The 19432-nt window shown below is 39.1% G+C and overlaps 1 protein-coding gene across 20 annotated transcripts in view; it reads left to right on the forward strand.

The window, feature by feature from the left end:
* SATB1 (SATB homeobox 1) overlaps positions 1–19432 on the forward strand; it is a 120023-nt gene that overhangs the window by 23482 nt on the left and 77109 nt on the right. For 8 of the 20 annotated variants that reach the window (XM_082193343.1, XM_082193358.1, XM_082193359.1 and 5 more), the window contains exons 1-5: positions 4841–6400; positions 8945–9180; positions 13061–13237; positions 13807–13933; positions 14652–14775. In XM_082193343.1, coding sequence (XP_082049469.1) covers positions 8970–9180; positions 13061–13237; positions 13807–13933; positions 14652–14775 — 639 coding nt within the window. In that variant the 5' untranslated portion in view covers positions 4841–6400; positions 8945–8969. Of the gene's footprint in view, positions 1–4840; positions 6401–7126; positions 7171–8944; positions 9181–13060; positions 13238–13806; positions 13934–14651; positions 14776–19432 lie in introns of those variants that run through there. The other 12 variants (XM_082193344.1, XM_082193348.1, XM_082193349.1 and 9 more) reach the window with 8 other exon arrangements.

Below are 19432 nucleotides of genomic sequence, written 5' to 3' on the forward strand. Positions count from 1 at the left end.
TTGTAGAAGCCATGCTGAGTCTTCTTCAGTGAGGCTTGTTCTACATGCTTAGTTATTTTATCTTTAACAATATTTCCCAGTTTTCCTAGGGCAGTCATTAAGGTAACCGGACTGCAGTTTCCAGGGTCCTTCCCCCCCACCCCGCTTCCAATCCCTTTTAGAAATTGATATTATATTGGCTACTTTCCAGTCCTTAGGTATGAAAGCTGATCTGAGGGACAAGCTATATGTTTTTGTCAGAACACCAGCAATTTCACATTTCAGTTCTTTGAGAGCTCTCGGGTGGATTCCATCTGGATCTGGCGATTTGTTGGTTTTTATTTTATCTATTAGGCCTGGGATTTCATCTTTCATCACCACTATCTGCCTCAGTTCCTCAGATTTAGGCCCATTAATTTCACAGCGTCTACTTAGATATAACCCATAGATTCTCATTTAGAATTCCTATGTCTACATTTCCATACCATTCAGTATGTTTGCATTCCAAGTTTTAGCCCATTACAGAGAAGCAATTTGTGATATGGAGGTATATGCATTTTTAGAACACTAATATTGATTGCTTTTGATTGATATCTGTTTATCACCACGCTAGGTACTACATAATTTTTTGTTTCAGGTTCATTACTTTATCACAGTACTCTCTTAATTTATCCTTAACCATGATATTCCAGGAAAGATACCTAAATTGTTGTATGACGATTCAAAACAACAATGAATCCCTTTCATTATGATTTGGTGATTTGATCGTTTATTGTCAAAAGATTTTAACTGTATCCAACCACAATCTGGATACTTTGTCAAGGACTGGATGTGCTTGACATATGCTTCCATGGTTGAAATCCTATTCAGAATTCAGATTAATGAATGCAAAGGACACAAAAAGTCTGACTGGTCACCTATTTTAGAATGTGAACTTTGTTTTAGAGTTGATTGAGAAATCACTTAAAGTTGTGTACTTGGACTAAAATCAGTTTAATTTGGATTAAACAAGTATAAATACAGGTTCAGAATTTTAAATAGCTTGCTGATTACATTGTAAGAGGGTGATATCCAATTGTGGCTGTCTTCCAGTAGAATGGACTTTTGCTGGTGCGATAGGACTTCCCTTTTCCCCCTCTCCCACATGAAACAGTATACGGTACCTAAAATCTAATTTTAAGCCTTTGGGACTGTTCTGAACCAAGTGGTTTGTGAGCCACCTATTTATTCGTGGTATCGGAACTAAAAAGTCTTAAATGCACAGATATTGTCTTAACTAGCTTGTGGCCTGTACTCAAACTTCAGTGAAGTAATTGTCTTAACTCTTAAAGCTAATGCAAGTAGAAAGAGAAGGCAAACTAAGAGCAAAGTTATTCTGGAGTAGTGTCACTGGTGTCCACGAGACTGTATTGGATGAATTGGCTTAAAGACTACAAGCTTGGGGCTGATTCACATTCATGCATATTTATTTTATCTATATTAATTCCCAGTATACAGCCTTGCATCCAAATCTCTCTAGATGTTGTACAAGAAGATGAATAAATCGGCCATTTCAATTAAAACAAATATAAATACATACATAGGACTGGAGCAAGGGCATCAAACCTGCAACTTTATTGTCTAAAGGACTGAACAAACAGCCAAACTTTCACCTGATACCTGAAGGTCAACCAAGTGAGTGGTAGATGAATTTCAGGGGGGAAGGAATTCCAGGGCTATGGTGGCACCACACACAAAGAAGGCCCATTAAATGTCCTCACCAAATTAACTGCTGCCAGTGGAGAAACATTGAGAAGGGTCTCCCTGGATGATCTCATACACAGCTCATCACTGGATAGTCATTAGCTGAACTGCAACGTAATAACAGTTCTTGAAATAATGCAAAGGGATGCAAAAGCATGCAATTGCTTGATCCGTGGTGGGTGTTTTACACATGCAGATAATCACTTGCATGTGTTGGGGATACTGAGTGATAAAGATGCATGTGTGAAGTCACCAGCAATAAATATTATGTGTCTCTGGCCAAGCCCACAGACACACTGAATGTTAAATTATTCCACCTTCAGCTGCACTCCTTGAAATAACTCTGTTGTATAACACTGTTATGTTTCAGGCCTCATGCTCTTTATTTCTAACACAATAATCTATTCTGTGCATTGCTGGCTGTTATAAATATTTTATACATTTCACCCCATTACCATTTTCTGCACACACTCTTTGGTATTTGTGTTTACTTCAGTAGACGTCAGCCTATATTTCTCTATGTAACTTTGATGCTTTGTTCTGGTGTTATAGTAAGGTGTGTGTGCGTTTAATACACTTGTTTTTTCTGAGCATTTACTAATTTGTACTCTTTCTGTGTTCAAAGTTCATAATGCTGCATTTTTCATTGTGCATGTTATGAAAGAATCATCTTCCTGTTGCCTATTTAGGAAAACTCCTTAAGTTTATATGACAGCACCCTCATTTCTTGTTTTTTAAAAATACATTTGCATTTGAGGTAACACAAGTAAAGATTCTGCCAGTCATACACATCAATTAATAATTAGTCTGATCCAGAAGCCAATTATGTTGCTGTACTTGGGTTAAAGAATGAAGGAGTAAGATGAAAGTATCTTGTATTTCAAGTTGTCTGGCTTAACTGGTCTCTGGATCACAGCCAGCATGTTTGTGAACTTGTATTCCACCCCACCCCCTATCATTATCAGTATATAAGCATCTATCCCCTTGGATTGTTTGCAGACTGTTTCTTCCTATCTGCCAGTGTGGTCTTCTTCCTTCTCTAGCTGGTACAGCATGTGCATTATAGTGCTCATAATTATAATTATTATAGTTGCAAATAAATAATTTACCACCTTCTGTACTTTTCTGTCCCTAAGCACTGGTCTTCCTTCCACCAATGTGGAAGGTATACTAAATTCCATTTCAACCAGCGACCAATAGCTTTTCTAACTTGGAAAGTGTTCAGTACCACATTTTCATGTATTTGACTGTTCATTATTATTGTGAATTTATTCACGTGAACAAAGATAAACAGCATTAGACATTTTTTCTAGGTTATTAAAGATGACTATGTCTCCCCAGTTTCATACTGTCTTTGTACTATTGTTCATTTCCAACTTTTCATCCCAAACGGCAGCATTCAGTCCTTCTCTCTGTTGGATGAATGCAGCACTGGGACAGGATGACAAGGGTCCTATTCTTGTAATATTCTTTCACCTTTAAGGAGTTGTTTTAATGCTCCTCTGCCTTCACTTTCACCCCTCCCTCAGTGCAAAACAAAAATTGAAGTATATGAAGTTCCTTACACTGTCAGATCATAACTCCTGTGTCGTGGTACCCTGTCCATTTCCCCCATTTGATAGAAAAAGACTTCAAATGTCAACTTAACCTATTGTAGCCAACATGATTTACATCCAAATAAACATGCTTAGGTTTAAGCCTGAAAGTTCTCTTGGTTAATCCATTTTTATTACTAGGTTTCTTGCACTTACAATCTGCAAGACACTTCATGTAAGATACCTGTCACCTTAACTATGGACAGTATCACTATTTACAATACCAGACACAGAAGTACACTGGAGTCTCAATATGGAATGACTCCATTGAATGACTTCCAATTGTTACCTTTTGACATGTTGCTAAGGACCCCCTACAAATGGGCGCAATCTGGCTTTTGCTAGGCTTGTAGACCCCAGCCCTAGAGATCCGAATTATTCTGCTTGTTAGTGGCACGCTCCCAAGAAAAGCATCTTCAATGCAACCTGTTCTTTGTGCAGAACTACTTCCATGGAAATACAACGCAGTGCACACGTATCCGTGTTTACAACAGGCAACGTTGCCTGCCCAAATGTAATATTTGCTTGGAGCCGGGTCACCTGAACTGGCATGTAGACTGCAGATCTGCTGATACCCTGCCAACTTTTCGAAAGGAGAACTTTCACCTCTAAAGTTCCCCCCCCGCCCCCAAACAAGAGTATACACAGGCGCACTACATCCTGTCTCCCTAGCTATGGAACCATGACTGCCAGCCATATGCTTCCATGCCTCGCAGGCACCTGCTCTCCTTCTCTCCCCACCCCCCGGTCCCCGGCGATCTCGCTGCCCGCACAGATGCCCGCGTTCTTCCGATTCCTACTTTGTTTCCAAGTCTGTTGAGTGCGCTACCGGAGTTGCCTCTCTTCGCCTTTGGCACCCGATGGGCGTGCGTGCGCCCTTGCCCTCTCCTGCTTAGGTCATGGCTGCTACCGGGCTGATGTTGGGAAGGCGGGGTGTGTGTGTGTGTGTGTGTGTGTGTGTGTTTATCGCACGGTTGCAAGACTCTAGTAGCGCCTGCTGTTCCTTGCTTTCCCTTCCCCGGCTCCTTGATTCCTCTTCCCCTCTCCACAGACTCTCCAACCCCTGCGCGCCCTCTCTCGTTGGGCAAGGAAGGTGGCCTCCGCTTCTGCCGCCGCTGTTTTTGGCCTGTCCCTCTCGCCAGCCCGTTCCGCACTCCCTAATCGTTTTCGCCTCGTGCAGCTGCCGGCGGCATCTCTTCCCCTCTCCCAGTTTTCGCATTGCTCCCTGTTATTCTGGGTATTGTGTGTAATAAATGCACAGCCGCCTCACACTAATCAAGCTGATTACAAATTCTTGCGCGCCCTGTGCCGGAAATCGCACACCCCTCGGCTCTCTCTTTTCCCCTCCCTTTGCCTCTCTCTCTCTTTCTCTCTCCCCCCCCCTCACTTTTAACCCCCTCCCCCTTCAGCCTTAACCCTCCAGCCCCCTTTTTTAATCCAATTCCCCTTCTAGATGTCCTTTCTCCCTTCCACCCCCCCTCCCGCCCCAGTTTACTCCACCGCCGCCGCCGCCACCTCCTCCTCCTCCTGCTTGTCTCTGTGTCTCTCTCTCCCTCCCAGGACGCGTCGGATGATCCGGGGCCGCCGGGGAAGAGCTCCAGGCAGCAGCAGGGAGGCTACGTCCTCCTCCTGTCTTGGGCTGTATACATATTTTTTAAAAAAAGCAAGGGGGGGGAGCCGGTGGCCCTCGGTGTTATTTTGTATTAAAATGAGGAGGAGGAGAAGGAGGAAGAAGCGGCGGCGGCGGCGGCAGCAGGAGCAGAAAGCAATAGAGGAAGGAGCAGGAGAAGGGACGGCGGCAGCGGCGGCAGCAGCAGGAGCAGGAGGAGGAGTGATGAGTCAACTAATAATTTAATGGGGACAGAGAGAGAGAGGGAGAGCGCGAGCGAGCGAGAGGGAGAGCGAGCAAGCAAGCAAGCAACGAACGTCCGGGGGACACACACTCACACACACACACGCAAACACGCAGACACACCACCCTGTAACATCCAGCAACAACCACCAAACCGGCCTAAATAACCATAATAGCCAGCCGAGGGACAACAAGAATTTTGAAAGCTCACAGGATTTATTTTGTTATTACTATTTGGGGTAACCTGATTTTCCCTTCTTGCACCCTCCTCTCATCTTCTATCCCCAGCTTTCGTTTCTCCCTAAGTCTTCGGAAGTAGATTTATTTTTTTATTTTATTTTTTTAATTCTCCGAAGTGAAGTGATTTTTTTGATATATTTTTTTTTTACTTTTGGTGGTGACTGTTTCCTTCCGCTCCCCCTCCCTCCCTCCCTCCCCAAACGCAATCTCTCTGGGTTAATGAGGAAGGAGAAGCATTCTGCATTATTATGATGATGATTATAAAAAAAAACCCCGAACAGCAAGGACAATAGTGAAACTGAATTTTAGTGCCTTTACTGGAACTTTTCTAATATCCTTTTTACGTTTTTTTGCTATGTTTCTTTTTCTATGGAGGGTTTATGCAGAAAGTTTTTGGATTAGTTTTTTGGGGGGAAGGGGGAAGGGATGTCTTTAGCTTCTATTTTTTTGTGTGCCTGTGTCTTATTAGAAAATAATTGTAAGGGACAAGATCAATACATTTTCTGTTTTCAGAAATATTAGGCAGAAGAGCTGTTTCATTTCCTCCCCATCTTCATTCTCTGATTTACACTTTTTTGAAAGCAGAGTTAGACAGGTTACCACTTATCTCAGTTTTACTTTTCTTTTCCTTTAATAGAAACTTTTATTATTGTGAGCATTACACTTGTCTGGTTAATTTTTTAGACTTTTTCATTCCCCGTTATTGGAGAGACTACGATTCTCAGTACATTAATTGGAATCTCTGCCCTTCCCCCCCCTCCGCTTCTTGCCTCCCCCTCCCATGGCTGTGATGCTTTGCTTATGTGTTTCCCCTTCCCCAGAAAAATAGAATTTTGGGAGGGAGGTATCCTCCAGGTTTCCTTAATTTCTTTTGATTAAAAAAGGACTTAGAAAACATCAGACTTGAGCTTCTTCCTCCTCTTCAAGAGATCGGTGTGCAAAGGAAATCTCCTTTGTTTCCATTATTTATATGCTGTCAAGTTTTGAAGTGGTGAGTTTCAGGTCTTTTTATAAAATTTCGCTCAAAACTGCAGTGTTCCTGTTTCTAGATAGTGTTTTGCTTCTTTGTCTCTTTAAAAGGTCACAGTGAAAGCTTGGCCTGGATTATGACAGCCATATGGAATGGATAAGAACAGAGCCTCTCTTAAATGTGATTAAGGGGTTTTATCTAGAGAGAGGAGGAGGGGAAAGAGAAGAAAGGGGAGGGGGCTAACTCTCAAAGTGTTGAAGGTATAATACAATACTCCATTCTCCTAGAGGAAGGATGGCTCTGACAGCTGAGTTCCATTTTTTTTAGAAGAAAAATGCTTAGAATGTCATATTGCTATGCTAGTAGGGCACTTAGGAAATTGTACCTTGAAACTAATGTTTGTGCTGGAAACTTGTGCATAGAACAAATGCTTGAAGGTGAAACAGGAAGAAGCTTTTGGCCCTGTCATCTTCAGAGTTGTTATAGGCAAACCATGTTGACAGTTGCTCATTACTATTTCAGGTGGAGGTTTTGATGAACTTTAGCATAGAGTTCAAAATTAGTAAATTAGGTGTTTTATGTGCACACAATCTTGCTTTGCGACACAAATCTTTTTGCAAGGTGGCTGAGCTAAAAGGATTCATAGTGGGCGGGTCTTTGAAGTCCAATTTAAAACGACCTGCTCCATGTGTTTAAGCAATATACATTAAATGAATGGTAATCTTATCACTTTTGCTGGTTGGGCAGGAGGTAATGGCGAGCTGGCTTGTGATGGCTATTCTTTCTAGCAGGTGAGTGTTAGTTTTTAGAGAGTGACAGGGACTTGCCTGTTTGAGTACAAGAGAAAAACTAGAATCTCAGACAAAGTGTTCTGGTAAAGCACTACCAAATGCTATAGATGTTGGTAATTTAGATGTGCAGTTTTGGGTTAAATAGCAGTTAATGTAATGAAAAAGAATAATCTTGATTAAAAAAAGTGATTAAAGTAGGCATATTTATTGTTAATGAGACTCATAACCAAAAACAGATGGGACCACAATCAACGGTAAACCTTTGGTTCTCAGCATGTCACCCTAGAGTGTAAGGATAAATAACCATTATATTCTAAACTTTATAGTTATTCAGCTGGCATTCTTAAGGTTGCATCTAAACCTTCAGATAAACACAGTGTTCATGCAAGACAAAGCAGTGTATGATTAAACAAGAAACAAATTACAATAGGGATATACAGCATAGTCACCAAAATGAAGATTTCGTCAGAACTGGAGAAGTGTAATTGATTTATTCTGCATTCTGTATTCATAAGTCTCTTTCTTCCTATTTAATTGTACCTTCCCTGCCCCCATGTTTGAGTGTTTATGCTCAGTGGTGTAAGTACTGTTTCATAAATGACTGGTCACCTGTTCTTAGAGATCATACTGGATATATATATATATATAATAAAGCAGGCATTGTAGATAAACCTTAATTAGGAAAGGTGGCAGAGACCATATTTTAAAGTAAGTATTCATCCAGAAGGAAAGTACCATCAAAACCTTTCACACATTTTCAAAGGAGTCAACAGCTTCTTTCCCTCTCTCTGTGACATGTCAGTATTAACAGTACTTATCTGTAACTTTTACTGTGTATCATTGAACATGACGATTTAAAAACGAATTAGCAATCATGGTGAACTGAATTAAAATTTCAAAAGCAGTGGTGTCTGTTTCAGTATTGAATATATCGTAAGTTGTATGTAGTTTTGTTATTTCATTTCACATCTCTTGTCAGTGTTCTAATATTTATCAAAAATGTATCAGGGATTTCTTTAAGTGTTGAAAGGTTTGTAATATGATTTCCCCAAAAAGTTCTGATTGTCCAAAGAGACATGCTTTTTCCACGTGACTTTTATAAAATGTGATAGTTGCCCTAGCATTTCTTAACTCTGCTGCTGAATATGGAAAACACATACCTACATCTTTTTATTTGTTGTTGATCAACCTAATTCCTAAGTTTAAAAAGTTAAGCTACATAAAAGAAATTCCCAGAGACTGTTGAGCAATGGGAACCTGGGTATTTTTAAATATTAAAAGATACGTATGGATGTATCATATTACTAGTTTGATCTGTTGCATGCCTAGCTGAAAGTCTTATCCTCTTTATTCCTAAGGAGAAAACAATATACGACTTCTCTTTATTAAACAGAAATATTTTGATAAAGTAAGAAATTTGGTGCAAAAGCATAACCCTACAACATACACCTGAGAGACCTATAGCAGTGGGTATATTACTGTGTGAATGCTACTTAATCAGTCACACCTACTATTCTCACTCTTGAATTCTTAATGATAAAAATCCTGTATATACTGTAAATCAGTTAATGTATTTAGTAGGTTTAGAAATTCGTAAGATTTTGAGATAATTTGACAATGAAGCAAATTTCCTGAGAGTGTATTTTTTCCTTAAGATACATATTTAATATTATGTGAACATGCTATACAGATGTATCATGTACATGTGTAAAGCTGCCTACATAAAACTACGCACGCGTATACAACACATATATATTTTTTTAAATCATGGCAGGTGATCTTTAGAGGCGGGACTGAGTATGGATCATTTGAACGAGACAACTCAGGGGAAAGAACATTCAGAAATGTCTAACAATGTAAGCGATCCGAAGGGTCCACCAGCCAAAATTGCCCGCTTGGAGCAGAATGGGAGCCCGTTAGGAAGAGGAAGACTTGGAAGTACAGGAACTAAAATGCAAGGAGTGCCTTTAAAACACTCTGGACATCTGATGAAAACACATGCTAGAAAAGGTAACACGATAATTCTGAATATGGAACATTATTTTTTTTTTAAAAAAAAAAAAACCAATATAGTGTCTTTTAGAAGAAACATATTTCCAAGATTTTTTTAAAAAATAATTTGTATTTCAGTACTACCTTTCTGTACTACATGTATCTCATCCTGGCATGTTGGAATGTTGAACTGTATTATTGGGTGGAGCATTTTTATGGGTGGAGTCCTTTTTAATAGGGGGGAAAAGACTCCTTACCTTCAGATTACCCATCTTGTTGAGAACCTAGTACTACTGCTACCAGTCAAAGATAACTCTTGTAATAAGCTCGTTCTGTGTGGGGCATTGAGCAAAACACTTTTATAGCTTGTGAATTAATAATAGGTTCTTGAAAAGCCAGGTTTCTCCTTCTACTCTTGACAAGAGTCCAAAATTGGAAGGTTGACTGCATTTGCTAGTTGGCTTCAAGAAAGTGATGCAAAGCGTTTTTGGTGTTCAGTGGAAAACTCCTTTATGATGACCATTTTTCGCACTTTGTTTCCTTAAGTACAATTCATTACTGAGCAATGAACAACTTGGGTGTCATATTGTTCAATGACTGGTTTGCTGTAATTAGACGTTCTCACAAGAAAGAGACACTTTTAGAGCCGGTGACTGATTGTGGTATGTGTGTGTCTGCGTTATGTCTTGTATTATGAATATTTTAAAGTAGAATTAATAGTATACATGATTTTTGTGGATCATACACAACAGTCATGTTAATTTATATCTAAATGTACTGTATATAATTTGGCTTTTGTTTTAGCACTCCTTTTCTCATTATAATTGCTACTAGTTTATAATTCAGATTTCTTCTTGCATTTACTAAGCAAAATACAAAATTTAACCAAGACAATTAAACACAGAGAGTTAGAAGGCAATGACATTTCATTCTGATGCATAACATTTATCATACAATCATTTATTTTTTCCTTGGATTGGCGAAAACAAAGAATATATTGATCTTGGAATGAACAGACACAGCAGTCCGTATTGTTAGATCTGTATCTATTAAAAATGGAAAAACAGCACTTCAGCAAATTCTTTGGCCTCTGCTCATGATTACCCTATTTATTGATTGTTTGCCAAGAATGTATGCATCTTAAGAAAGCCAGGGTAAGGCATTAAAAATATAATTTATTGCTGCTTTTTAAACAGAGTGCATTAATATTATGCTGTGAAGCACTGGGGCTATATAAAAAAAGACTTTCTGACGCCTGCAAACATATAAGTTCCATAAATTCCTAAATAGGAGATTTCAGCTGTCTCTGGTATTATGTGATATTTGCACAGCAAACTTTAATGCCAGGACAGTTTTAGACAAGGATTCTACAGACTTCTCTGCTTCTTATGGCAGACGTGCTGTTTACATAGACTCATAAACCTTCGGCAAAACCTCTAACACTGCCTTCAGGTTTAAATCATGCTGTATTTTTAGCATTGAGCACTGACCAGTGCTTTCCCCTTTAATACTAGAAGGTTATAAAGTTGCTGCACTTGGAGATCTTGCCAAGTGCTTGCAAGAGTGATCAGCTAGCTGAGATTGTGGTCTCCTGTCTAGCATTTTTCACATTTAATAGAAGGGCACTTGTGACAGGTTGTTGAGATTTAACATCTGTAGTCAGATGATACCTTTTGGTAGCTACAGGGGGGTATCAAAAGAGTAGTCAAGAAGAGGCGCTGCTTCTTTGAGAAGGGCGTTTGTGTTTTAAGTGCTGGAGCTTGCAGGCCTTTCACACAATAACAACACCGACTTTCCTATTATAATACAAAATACCACAATAAATCTGTATTTAGCACCGTTGGGGGTAAATCCAGGGTGCTTTAGTTGGGAGGCTGTCTACTCCCCCCCCCCAATAATGTAATTTTCTTACTTTGCGGTCAGTAGGAGGGAAGCATAGAGTAAGCACAAGTTGATACTGTATTTCTAAAGCATGCAAAAATCTGTGCAGATTCTGCAGTTAGGCTTTTAATAGTCGTTCCAATCCCATCCAGTCCCCTACTCCCATGCTTTGTGTGTTTGGGTAGTGATGGGTCAAAGCATATTGTGAAGCAGATTTTATCCAAGCTCTGACAAGTGAACCAAGAAAGAAACCAGCAATTTACATTATGATATTCATGCTCTAGTCTTTTTTTTAAAAAAACCAAACACAACTTCCTGAAGCGTCTTGCTATAAGATGCAAATTATTGGCAAATGTTTAGGTTTGTGGTCTGTGCTGAACCTATTCAGCAAACCAAGAGAAGTTTGTACATCTCTCGGAGCAACCCTGAAAGGATTGATTTGCCAAACTGATTTCTCTCGGAGCAACCCTGAAAGGATTGATTTGCCAAACTGATTTCTCTGGTGGTGAACTGCTCAGTGCAGAGGTAATTCAAATGGAGCCTTTCACTGTAATCTGCTACTGTATGTGTAAGAGAACAAAATGAACAAAGAGATTCTATAGTTCAAGTTACCTCAATGGCTTCGATAAATCACTTTTACAAGTGCAGTATGCGTTATATACCTTTTCCAGGATTGGATGACTTCTGTAAATGTAGATAGGGCAGTGCTTACAGAGGCATTAACGTTGTAGGACTAATTGGCGATCCTGGGCGCCCTGTTAAAGTAACCTTTGCCATCATTTATGCTAAAGATTATGCCCTCCTGGCACTATGCCATGAGACATCTCCCGTGTAGCAGCTGTTTAACCCTTTCAGATCTTGTCGGTAAAGGGGTCTGATCTGCATCAGTGTAGGTAGCCAGAGTTCTGCCTCTGGTTTAGTGGGATGTAGGTGTTTATATTTACATGCAACTTCCCTCTCATTTAAGTCATCAGTTGTAATTTCGCAAGAACAGCTCCTTCCTATAGCAAGTGAGTGATACTTGTACGGTGCTGCGTGAACAGTGGGCTATTACTCCAAATCTAGCTCAAATGAAAGCGAAATTTTAAGAGCCACAAATATTCCGATGTTTAAAAAAGGCCTAGCCTGTTTCACTGGCAATGCTTGTCATCTCATTGAGATCAATGAGAGATGTGATGTATGATTTATAAACCTTTTCTTCATCTTGATACATTGGGACCACAGCAATGTAAAAATAGTCCCTTGAAATTAATTTAAAAAGAAAAAGGGAAGTTAATTATGTGCACACATGTATGGCACAGTATTTTTATTTTTTTTACTAGTTAGCTGCTCAAAGTACATATAATGGCAGTAACTTGGGTTACAGTAAATGTGACATAATTAGAATTGTGTAGGTGTGTGTGTTTCTTTTTTTTCTTTCCAGAATGTTTTCTTTTCTTTCCAGAATGTGTATCTTGTTAGATGTAACTTGAGTGTGTCTTGCCTATTTCCAAACAGTAAAAACAGTTAGCATTAGATTGGGTGGGGTTTGGGTTTGGGTTTCGGAGGGGGGTTTTTTTTGCACTGTTTTGTAAATGTGAAATTTGAAGAACAGCCAGACAAAGGTGAAATTTTGTGACAATTAGTAATTCAGTATTTTTGGCACTACTGGGGAAGTTTTATTGTAAACAGAATTATGTTGATGGCATTGCAATGGCTTGCTCTGAAGGCTTCTGCAGAGTATGTATTTAAGTAGTCACATTGCAGACGCTCACAACAAATCAGATAGGACAATCAACATTATTTCTCTGCAGCCAACCTCACTGTTTCTATAAGCAGGTACTGAATTCTAGAGCAGACCAAGACCTGTACATACACCTGTTACAGCATTTTGTAGATGTATGCATGTGATGTAGCCTATATCTGGCAGGAATCTGTGGGTAGGATTTCAGCTGCATAGCATTTCTTTGACAACCCATTCAGAAAGTACATGTAAGTAACAAGGAAATTTTGATTTCTTAAAATTGTTGTGTTACAGGAACCATGCTTCCAGTTTTCTGTGTAGTGGAACATTATGAAAACTCCATTGAGTATGATTGCAAAGAAGAGCATGCAGAATTTGTTTTGGTAAGGAAGGACATGCTATTCAACCAGCTGATTGAAATGGCATTGCTGTCGCTTGGATATTCTCATAGCTCTGCTGCTCAAGCAAAAGGTAAACATTTCTTGATAAATTGCAAAACAGTCTTCATTTACTTTTAGTGGGGGGACTGGGCGGACGGTATTCCTTATTTTCAGATACGCCGTGCTAGAGCTTATAATCAGCAGCCATGTAAAATGTATATTTCAAATTTTGCATTGCATTTTTCTTAGCAGATATTTTGCTTGTGTGAAACATTGGAAGTATGGCTTTGTTTTTAAATGCCTTCAGTGGAGTAACAATCCTTAATAATCTATACCACTGAAGATCCATAAGGAAGAGACACATTTCAGCAGGTGGACAGTTGAGAAAGTTAACCTTCCCCCGCCGCCCAGGACTGAGCCATCTCTTATTGTTTCTTACAGGGAAATTTACAAACGCATGTTTTTCAGTATAGTAACTTGCTCAATATCCACCCATCTGTTAATGTAAGAGGAGAGGACATACTTGATTGATTGTGCATTTTAAAAATAACTGCGTGATATAAAAGAATCCCGTAATCATGGATTCTTTTTCCTGTTTTCTTAAAATTACCAGCCCCACGATTGAAACCTCTTTTCCTGTAATCTTTCTGTCTGGTGCAGGACTAATCCAGGTTGGGAAATGGAACCCAGTTCCTCTCTCCTATGTGACAGATGCCCCTGATGCTACAGTAGCTGACATGCTGCAGGATGTTTATCACGTGGTCACACTGAAAATCCAGTTGCACAGGTATGTCACGCAGGGTGGCAGTCTAGAATTTGATATATTGTGAATATTCAGTTCCTGCTGAGTTAATGCAGGCCACCCTTCAGAATAATACCTGCATTCTTTTGTTACTGCAGTTCTTCAGGACCCACCCCACGCCCCAAAATATTGTAGAAACCTTATATTCACAAAGCTGCGATTCATAGCTTTCCTTTTGGTATCTCATTAAAAGTATATTGCATTTTAGTCAATTAAATGATGCATTACAAGAAGGCATTTTACATAAAGTTTACTTAAGAGAAAAATATTTTTGCATATCATGAACAGCACCATCTGTGTGCGTTTTGAAAAAAAAAGAATGACTTGTTCGCTCTTATTGTTGCTGTCAAGGTTTTTTAAATTTCGCTAAACTAAAAGTGGGGGAAGCTAATATATTAATTCTTTTCATGATCAGTCGTGAGAAGGCATTACACCTTAAATTGTTTTACCAAGCGCATCAGAGCAGGAAGGTAGAAGTAACATGAAAAAATAGTCGCCACATGCAGCTGATGTATAATTCATGCATCAATACAGCAGATGTGTTGTATAAAGTAATTAACTAATCGGAACAATCAGGAGACTGAGAGCAATCTCCAGATGCATCTGCTTGATGCACAAAATGAAATCTGTCTGTCTTAAAGGAATGTTCTGCAGCAGAATGCAATCTTGTAATAATCCTTTTTCTAATCTATGTCTCAAATAGTTGCCCTAAACTAGAAGACTTGCCTCCTGAACAATGGTCTCACACAACAGTAAGAAATGCTCTGAAGGACTTACTGAAGGATATGAACCAGAGTTCATTGGCCAAGGAATGTCCCCTTTCACAGGTACTTAGCATAACATGCAATAAATAATAAAACACCACAGGCAACATTGATTTGAGGTTCTACAGACTGTTGCCGCTGGAATCTCTTGCCAAAAATAGCACAAATTTGCATTACTGCCTCATCAGATCTTAAAATGTAGTAGATTTATTTTTAAACAACTATTCAGGTTTAATCCTGTGAAAGACATCCTGAAATAATATCAATACAAAGCTGGAGTTCGGTGCTTTTTTATGTCAGGTATTTGAACTGCATTATTGTAACTTGTGTTAATAGAGCACATTGGGTGTGTGGCAGTAGTTAAACTTGCTCACACCTGCTGCTGAATTTGAATGTTGTGTTATATCAAACCAAACTAGTTCAGTATGCTAATTTATTAAAATAAAGAGTCACTTCAGTGTTTTGTGTGAATGTATGATGTGTTCTAAACATCTACAAAAGAAAAAACAAAAAGTTATTAGGACAAATCCAAATACATAATAACAGTATAATGAGCAAGACAGATTCCAGACATGCCACTTAAAAGTGCTTTTGAGCTCTTTCCCACTGTTGGTGTGCATTCACGAAATAAACGCAGTGCTAGCATCAGATTGTTAAAATACTGTAGATGTGCCTTCCTGCATGCGCATCAATTGCATTTCAGTTTTCCTGTGGTGTCGTTTTTGTGCCACCTGTGAACAGGTGCTTTCTATTTGAAGTGCTTCCTTTTAGTTCAGTGCCCAGTGTTATTCCATTATGTGAATGGCTCATTTCCATATTTTAACCTCTCTTCCTTGTATAGAAATACCTCTTTGGTCACTGTTGACAAGCAAGATTACCTGATTTCTCCTTTCTTTTCTGTAACCAGCGGCATGTGTCCAGTGACTATTTGAGTCACTATTCCCCACCCACTCGCTCTCTGGTGCAACCCAAGAAGGGAAAATGTTGCCGATTTCACTGACACTTACCTAAATTTCATTATATTATTATTACTTGTGCCTACAGGGTGTGTGCGTGTGTGCGGGCATACACACAAACCACATACCCAATTTTAAAAATTAGATTCATTTGCTCATGAAATTGATCAGGCTTTTCTCCAGACTTTTTTCTACCAGCTTGCCAGGTTTCCCAGATCAGTGAAGCAAATAACAGTGGAGATGTCAGATAGAAAAAGAGGCTTCACACTCAGGTTTCAACAATCTGGAACTCACTGGAACTCAGTCCAGGCACCTCTCAGCTGAGCGCCATTGCCATTATAAGAGATCAAAGGAGGCGTTCATAGTGAGTTCCGGCCCCTCTTTTTCTAGAAAAATAGCACTGAGTAGAAGGCATTAGACAGTGTAGTCTCACGCACCATTGGGCAACCCTACAGGCAATGCAAGTGGGAACTGTCGCCCATACTAGCTAAGAAAGGGCTTTTGTGGCATTTAAAGCTTAACTTGTAAATAGTAACGAATGGCTAATTTATATGATGCAAAGCCTCCCAAGTCGTCATTGAACTGCTTGAAATGATCTTAGCTCCAGAATGTATAAAGTATGTGAGCTCAGAAATCTTTCGAACAACTGTTTAACACAAGACAATCTTGTTATTTTAAATATTGTAGATACAGCCTAAAATCTGTTGGTTTGAGGAAACCAAAGGTGTCTTCCGTATTCCGTGGCAGGGACAAGAATTAAGCTGATCATTTCCTGAGCTACAGATTTTATTAGTTTCTGTTCTAGCTCCGTGATTATTTCTAGCCGAATTGTTGGTTTATCTATAGGTTTTATTACATTTGGGTCAGTAGGGTGGCTGGATTTTTATTGTGTTTAGGATATCAGCCTTAAAAATACATACTTGGAAGTGAATCGTACTGGAAAGAACGGGTCTTCTTTCCACATAAATCTTGCCTGAGCTTGGATATTTTGTTACTCAGAATTATCTTGCCTATAGTAAAACAATTTCATATAAATAATTTATAATTAAGATGGACATTTTATATCTTTAAAATATAGCTCATGCGTCTGTGCTGACAGAAGCTTCTCTGATTCAGCAGAGGTTTCCATCAGTGAATCGCCAAGGAAAGTGATTTTTGCCAGTGTCCCCTATTTCCTATAACACCTTTCATGCTGCTTCAAAGGGTCCCCCCAACTCTCTGGGGGAGATCGGGGGGGCTGGGGGGGAGAGAGAAAGGGAATCCATGAAAAATCACCTTCCCTCCCCCCCTTCCACTGACTGAATCAAAAGTGCTTTCCATCCGCAGAGGAGCACCATTATATACAACCCATCTTCTTCCTTTTCTGAAAGTCCTTTAGAATAAGTTTATTTAGACAGAACATGGGTATTTAGGAAGTACTGTATTTTTCCATCTATAAGACACCCCCATGTATATTTTGGGGGACTCAGATTTAAGAAAATGGGGGGAGATGGCTCAGAGGATAAGACACCCCCTAATTTTTGACATTATTTTTTAGGGAAAAAACCTAGTCTTATAAACAGAAAAATACGATATATAAGCTTCAGAGAGATCACTAGAGTGTGGCTTTTATAGAGGAATCAATCACTGTTTTCTTTAGTAATTAGAAACTATTGCAGCAGTATATTTGCAAGACTTAACTGTGCACAACCATTCCTTAGATTTCTGGATGCATGTGTAGACGTTGAAGTTAAGGTCACATACAGCTCAGTACCTGGATGGAAAAATGTATGAGAATCCTGTGAAAAGGGAGGTTTCCAGAGAAAGAATAGGACGCATGTTGTGAATATATATTGCTTGTATGCATATATGTGTCCTTTGTGCACTGTTCTTAAACTGTCTGCTCATTTTTAGAGAATATGCAACACAACGTGATGCATGTTTACTCATAAGTAAGTTTACTTTCTTTCCTTGAGATTTACTTGGAAGAGTGCACAGAAATGTAGTCACTTTACAACACTATCTGATAACGTGAAGGCAGGAGACGTGCAAGTCAGTTATCTGAAGAGGCAGCATTTTACATATTTTGGTATGTTATTGCTATCTAGTTGCAGCTTGTCCACAAATGTAGATATGATGGAATGCTAAGCTATATTTGCTTATATCTGTACCTTTATGTAGCACTCCCAGTATAAGCTGCAATTATATAAAGAAATAATTTTTACTGTAAGTGCACTTGAGAGCACTGAAATCAAGAATCTGGAAAACAATACATATTTTAAAATAATTTAGATCAGTCTATATCTTCCAAGTTTTATATGGCAAAACCAGGATATAACATTATATATATATTGGAAATGTTGTATTTCAGTTTGATTTGCATGGTTCATGATGCTGGTTTTGTTACAGCTAAAAGAGACAATCTGTTTGGGGTAAGGATTAATAGTTTTGTAATGAAGGTTATTACCTTGTTGGGTTATCCCAGACACAAGCACCATGAGGAGAGAAAAGAGGGCCCCATCTATGACTGAGATGGGTTTGGATCTATCCAAACTTTGCAGCAGAAGCTATGAAGAATCATGGCCATTGCCAATCAAGCTTAATTAACCCGATAATTATTTAAAAAATTTTTTGTGGTTTGTATGATTCTGGGGTTTTGCTCCATGTATTTATATGGCTGTCAAGTTCTTAAGACTTTCCTAACAGCCATAATGACTTTTTGAATGAATAAATAAAAGCCGATGATCCATTTTATCAAGGTTCCTTGCACCAAGCAAAATTAACTTATAGCCCTTGGGGCACATCAGCTCTGCTTTGCTTTCCTCCCCAGGGTTTTTTTAGTTTGCATTTCATCCTAATCATTGTAAAGAATATTTGAGCTTATTTAGATATAGATATATAGAGAAGAACCCTAGTTTGATTACTTTTTTCCTATAAACTGTTTGGCTTCAAAAATAGATTTAAAATGTGTTTGTTTTATAACAATAATTTTGGAGTGAAGTTATAATCATTTCCAGAGGGATAGCTGTGTTGGTCTCTCTGCAGTAAAAACACAGAAGAGTCTTGTGGCACCATAAAGACTAACAAATTTATTTTGGCGCAACCTTTTGTGGATTAAATGTAATCCTCAGTTGGCAGGTATTTATACACATGGACATAAAAGAGTGGGAAAGGTAATAGTTGGGAGTCAAATGCCAATGAAATGCAAAAAAAAGAGTAAGAACCAAATTATCACAGAGCATCCTTTTTCTACTTCATTGCTGTTTAACTCCAACTTTTACACTTATGCACCTGTGTAATAAAGGTAAAGAGACCCCTGACAATTAGATCCAGTCATGGACGACTCTGGGGTTGTGGCGATCATCTCGCTTTACTGGCTGAGGGAGCTTCCAGGTCATGTGGCCAGCATGACTAAGCCGCTTCTGGCAAACCAGAGCAACGCATGGAAATGCTGTTTACCTTCCCGCCGGAGTGGTACCTATTTATCTCCTTGCACTTTGACGTGCTTTCGAGCTGCTAGGTTGGCAATGGGAGCTCACCCTTTTGCGGGGATTCGAACCGCCAACCTTCTGATCGGCAAGCCCTAGGCTCTGTGGTTTAACCCACAGCACCATCCACGTCCCATCTGTGTAATAAATACCTGCCAATTGAGGATTACATTTCATGCATCTGATAAACTGGACACTTAATCTACAAAAGCTTATGGCATAATAAATGTGTTGGCCTTTGAGATACCACAAAACTCTTAGTTGATTTTGGTATAATCATTGTGTGTGGTTTGTGAA

Source organism: Podarcis vaucheri (assembly GCF_965113315.1).
Source record: "Podarcis vaucheri genome assembly, chromosome: 12".
NCBI classification, from domain to species: domain Eukaryota; kingdom Metazoa; phylum Chordata; class Lepidosauria; order Squamata; family Lacertidae; genus Podarcis; species Podarcis vaucheri.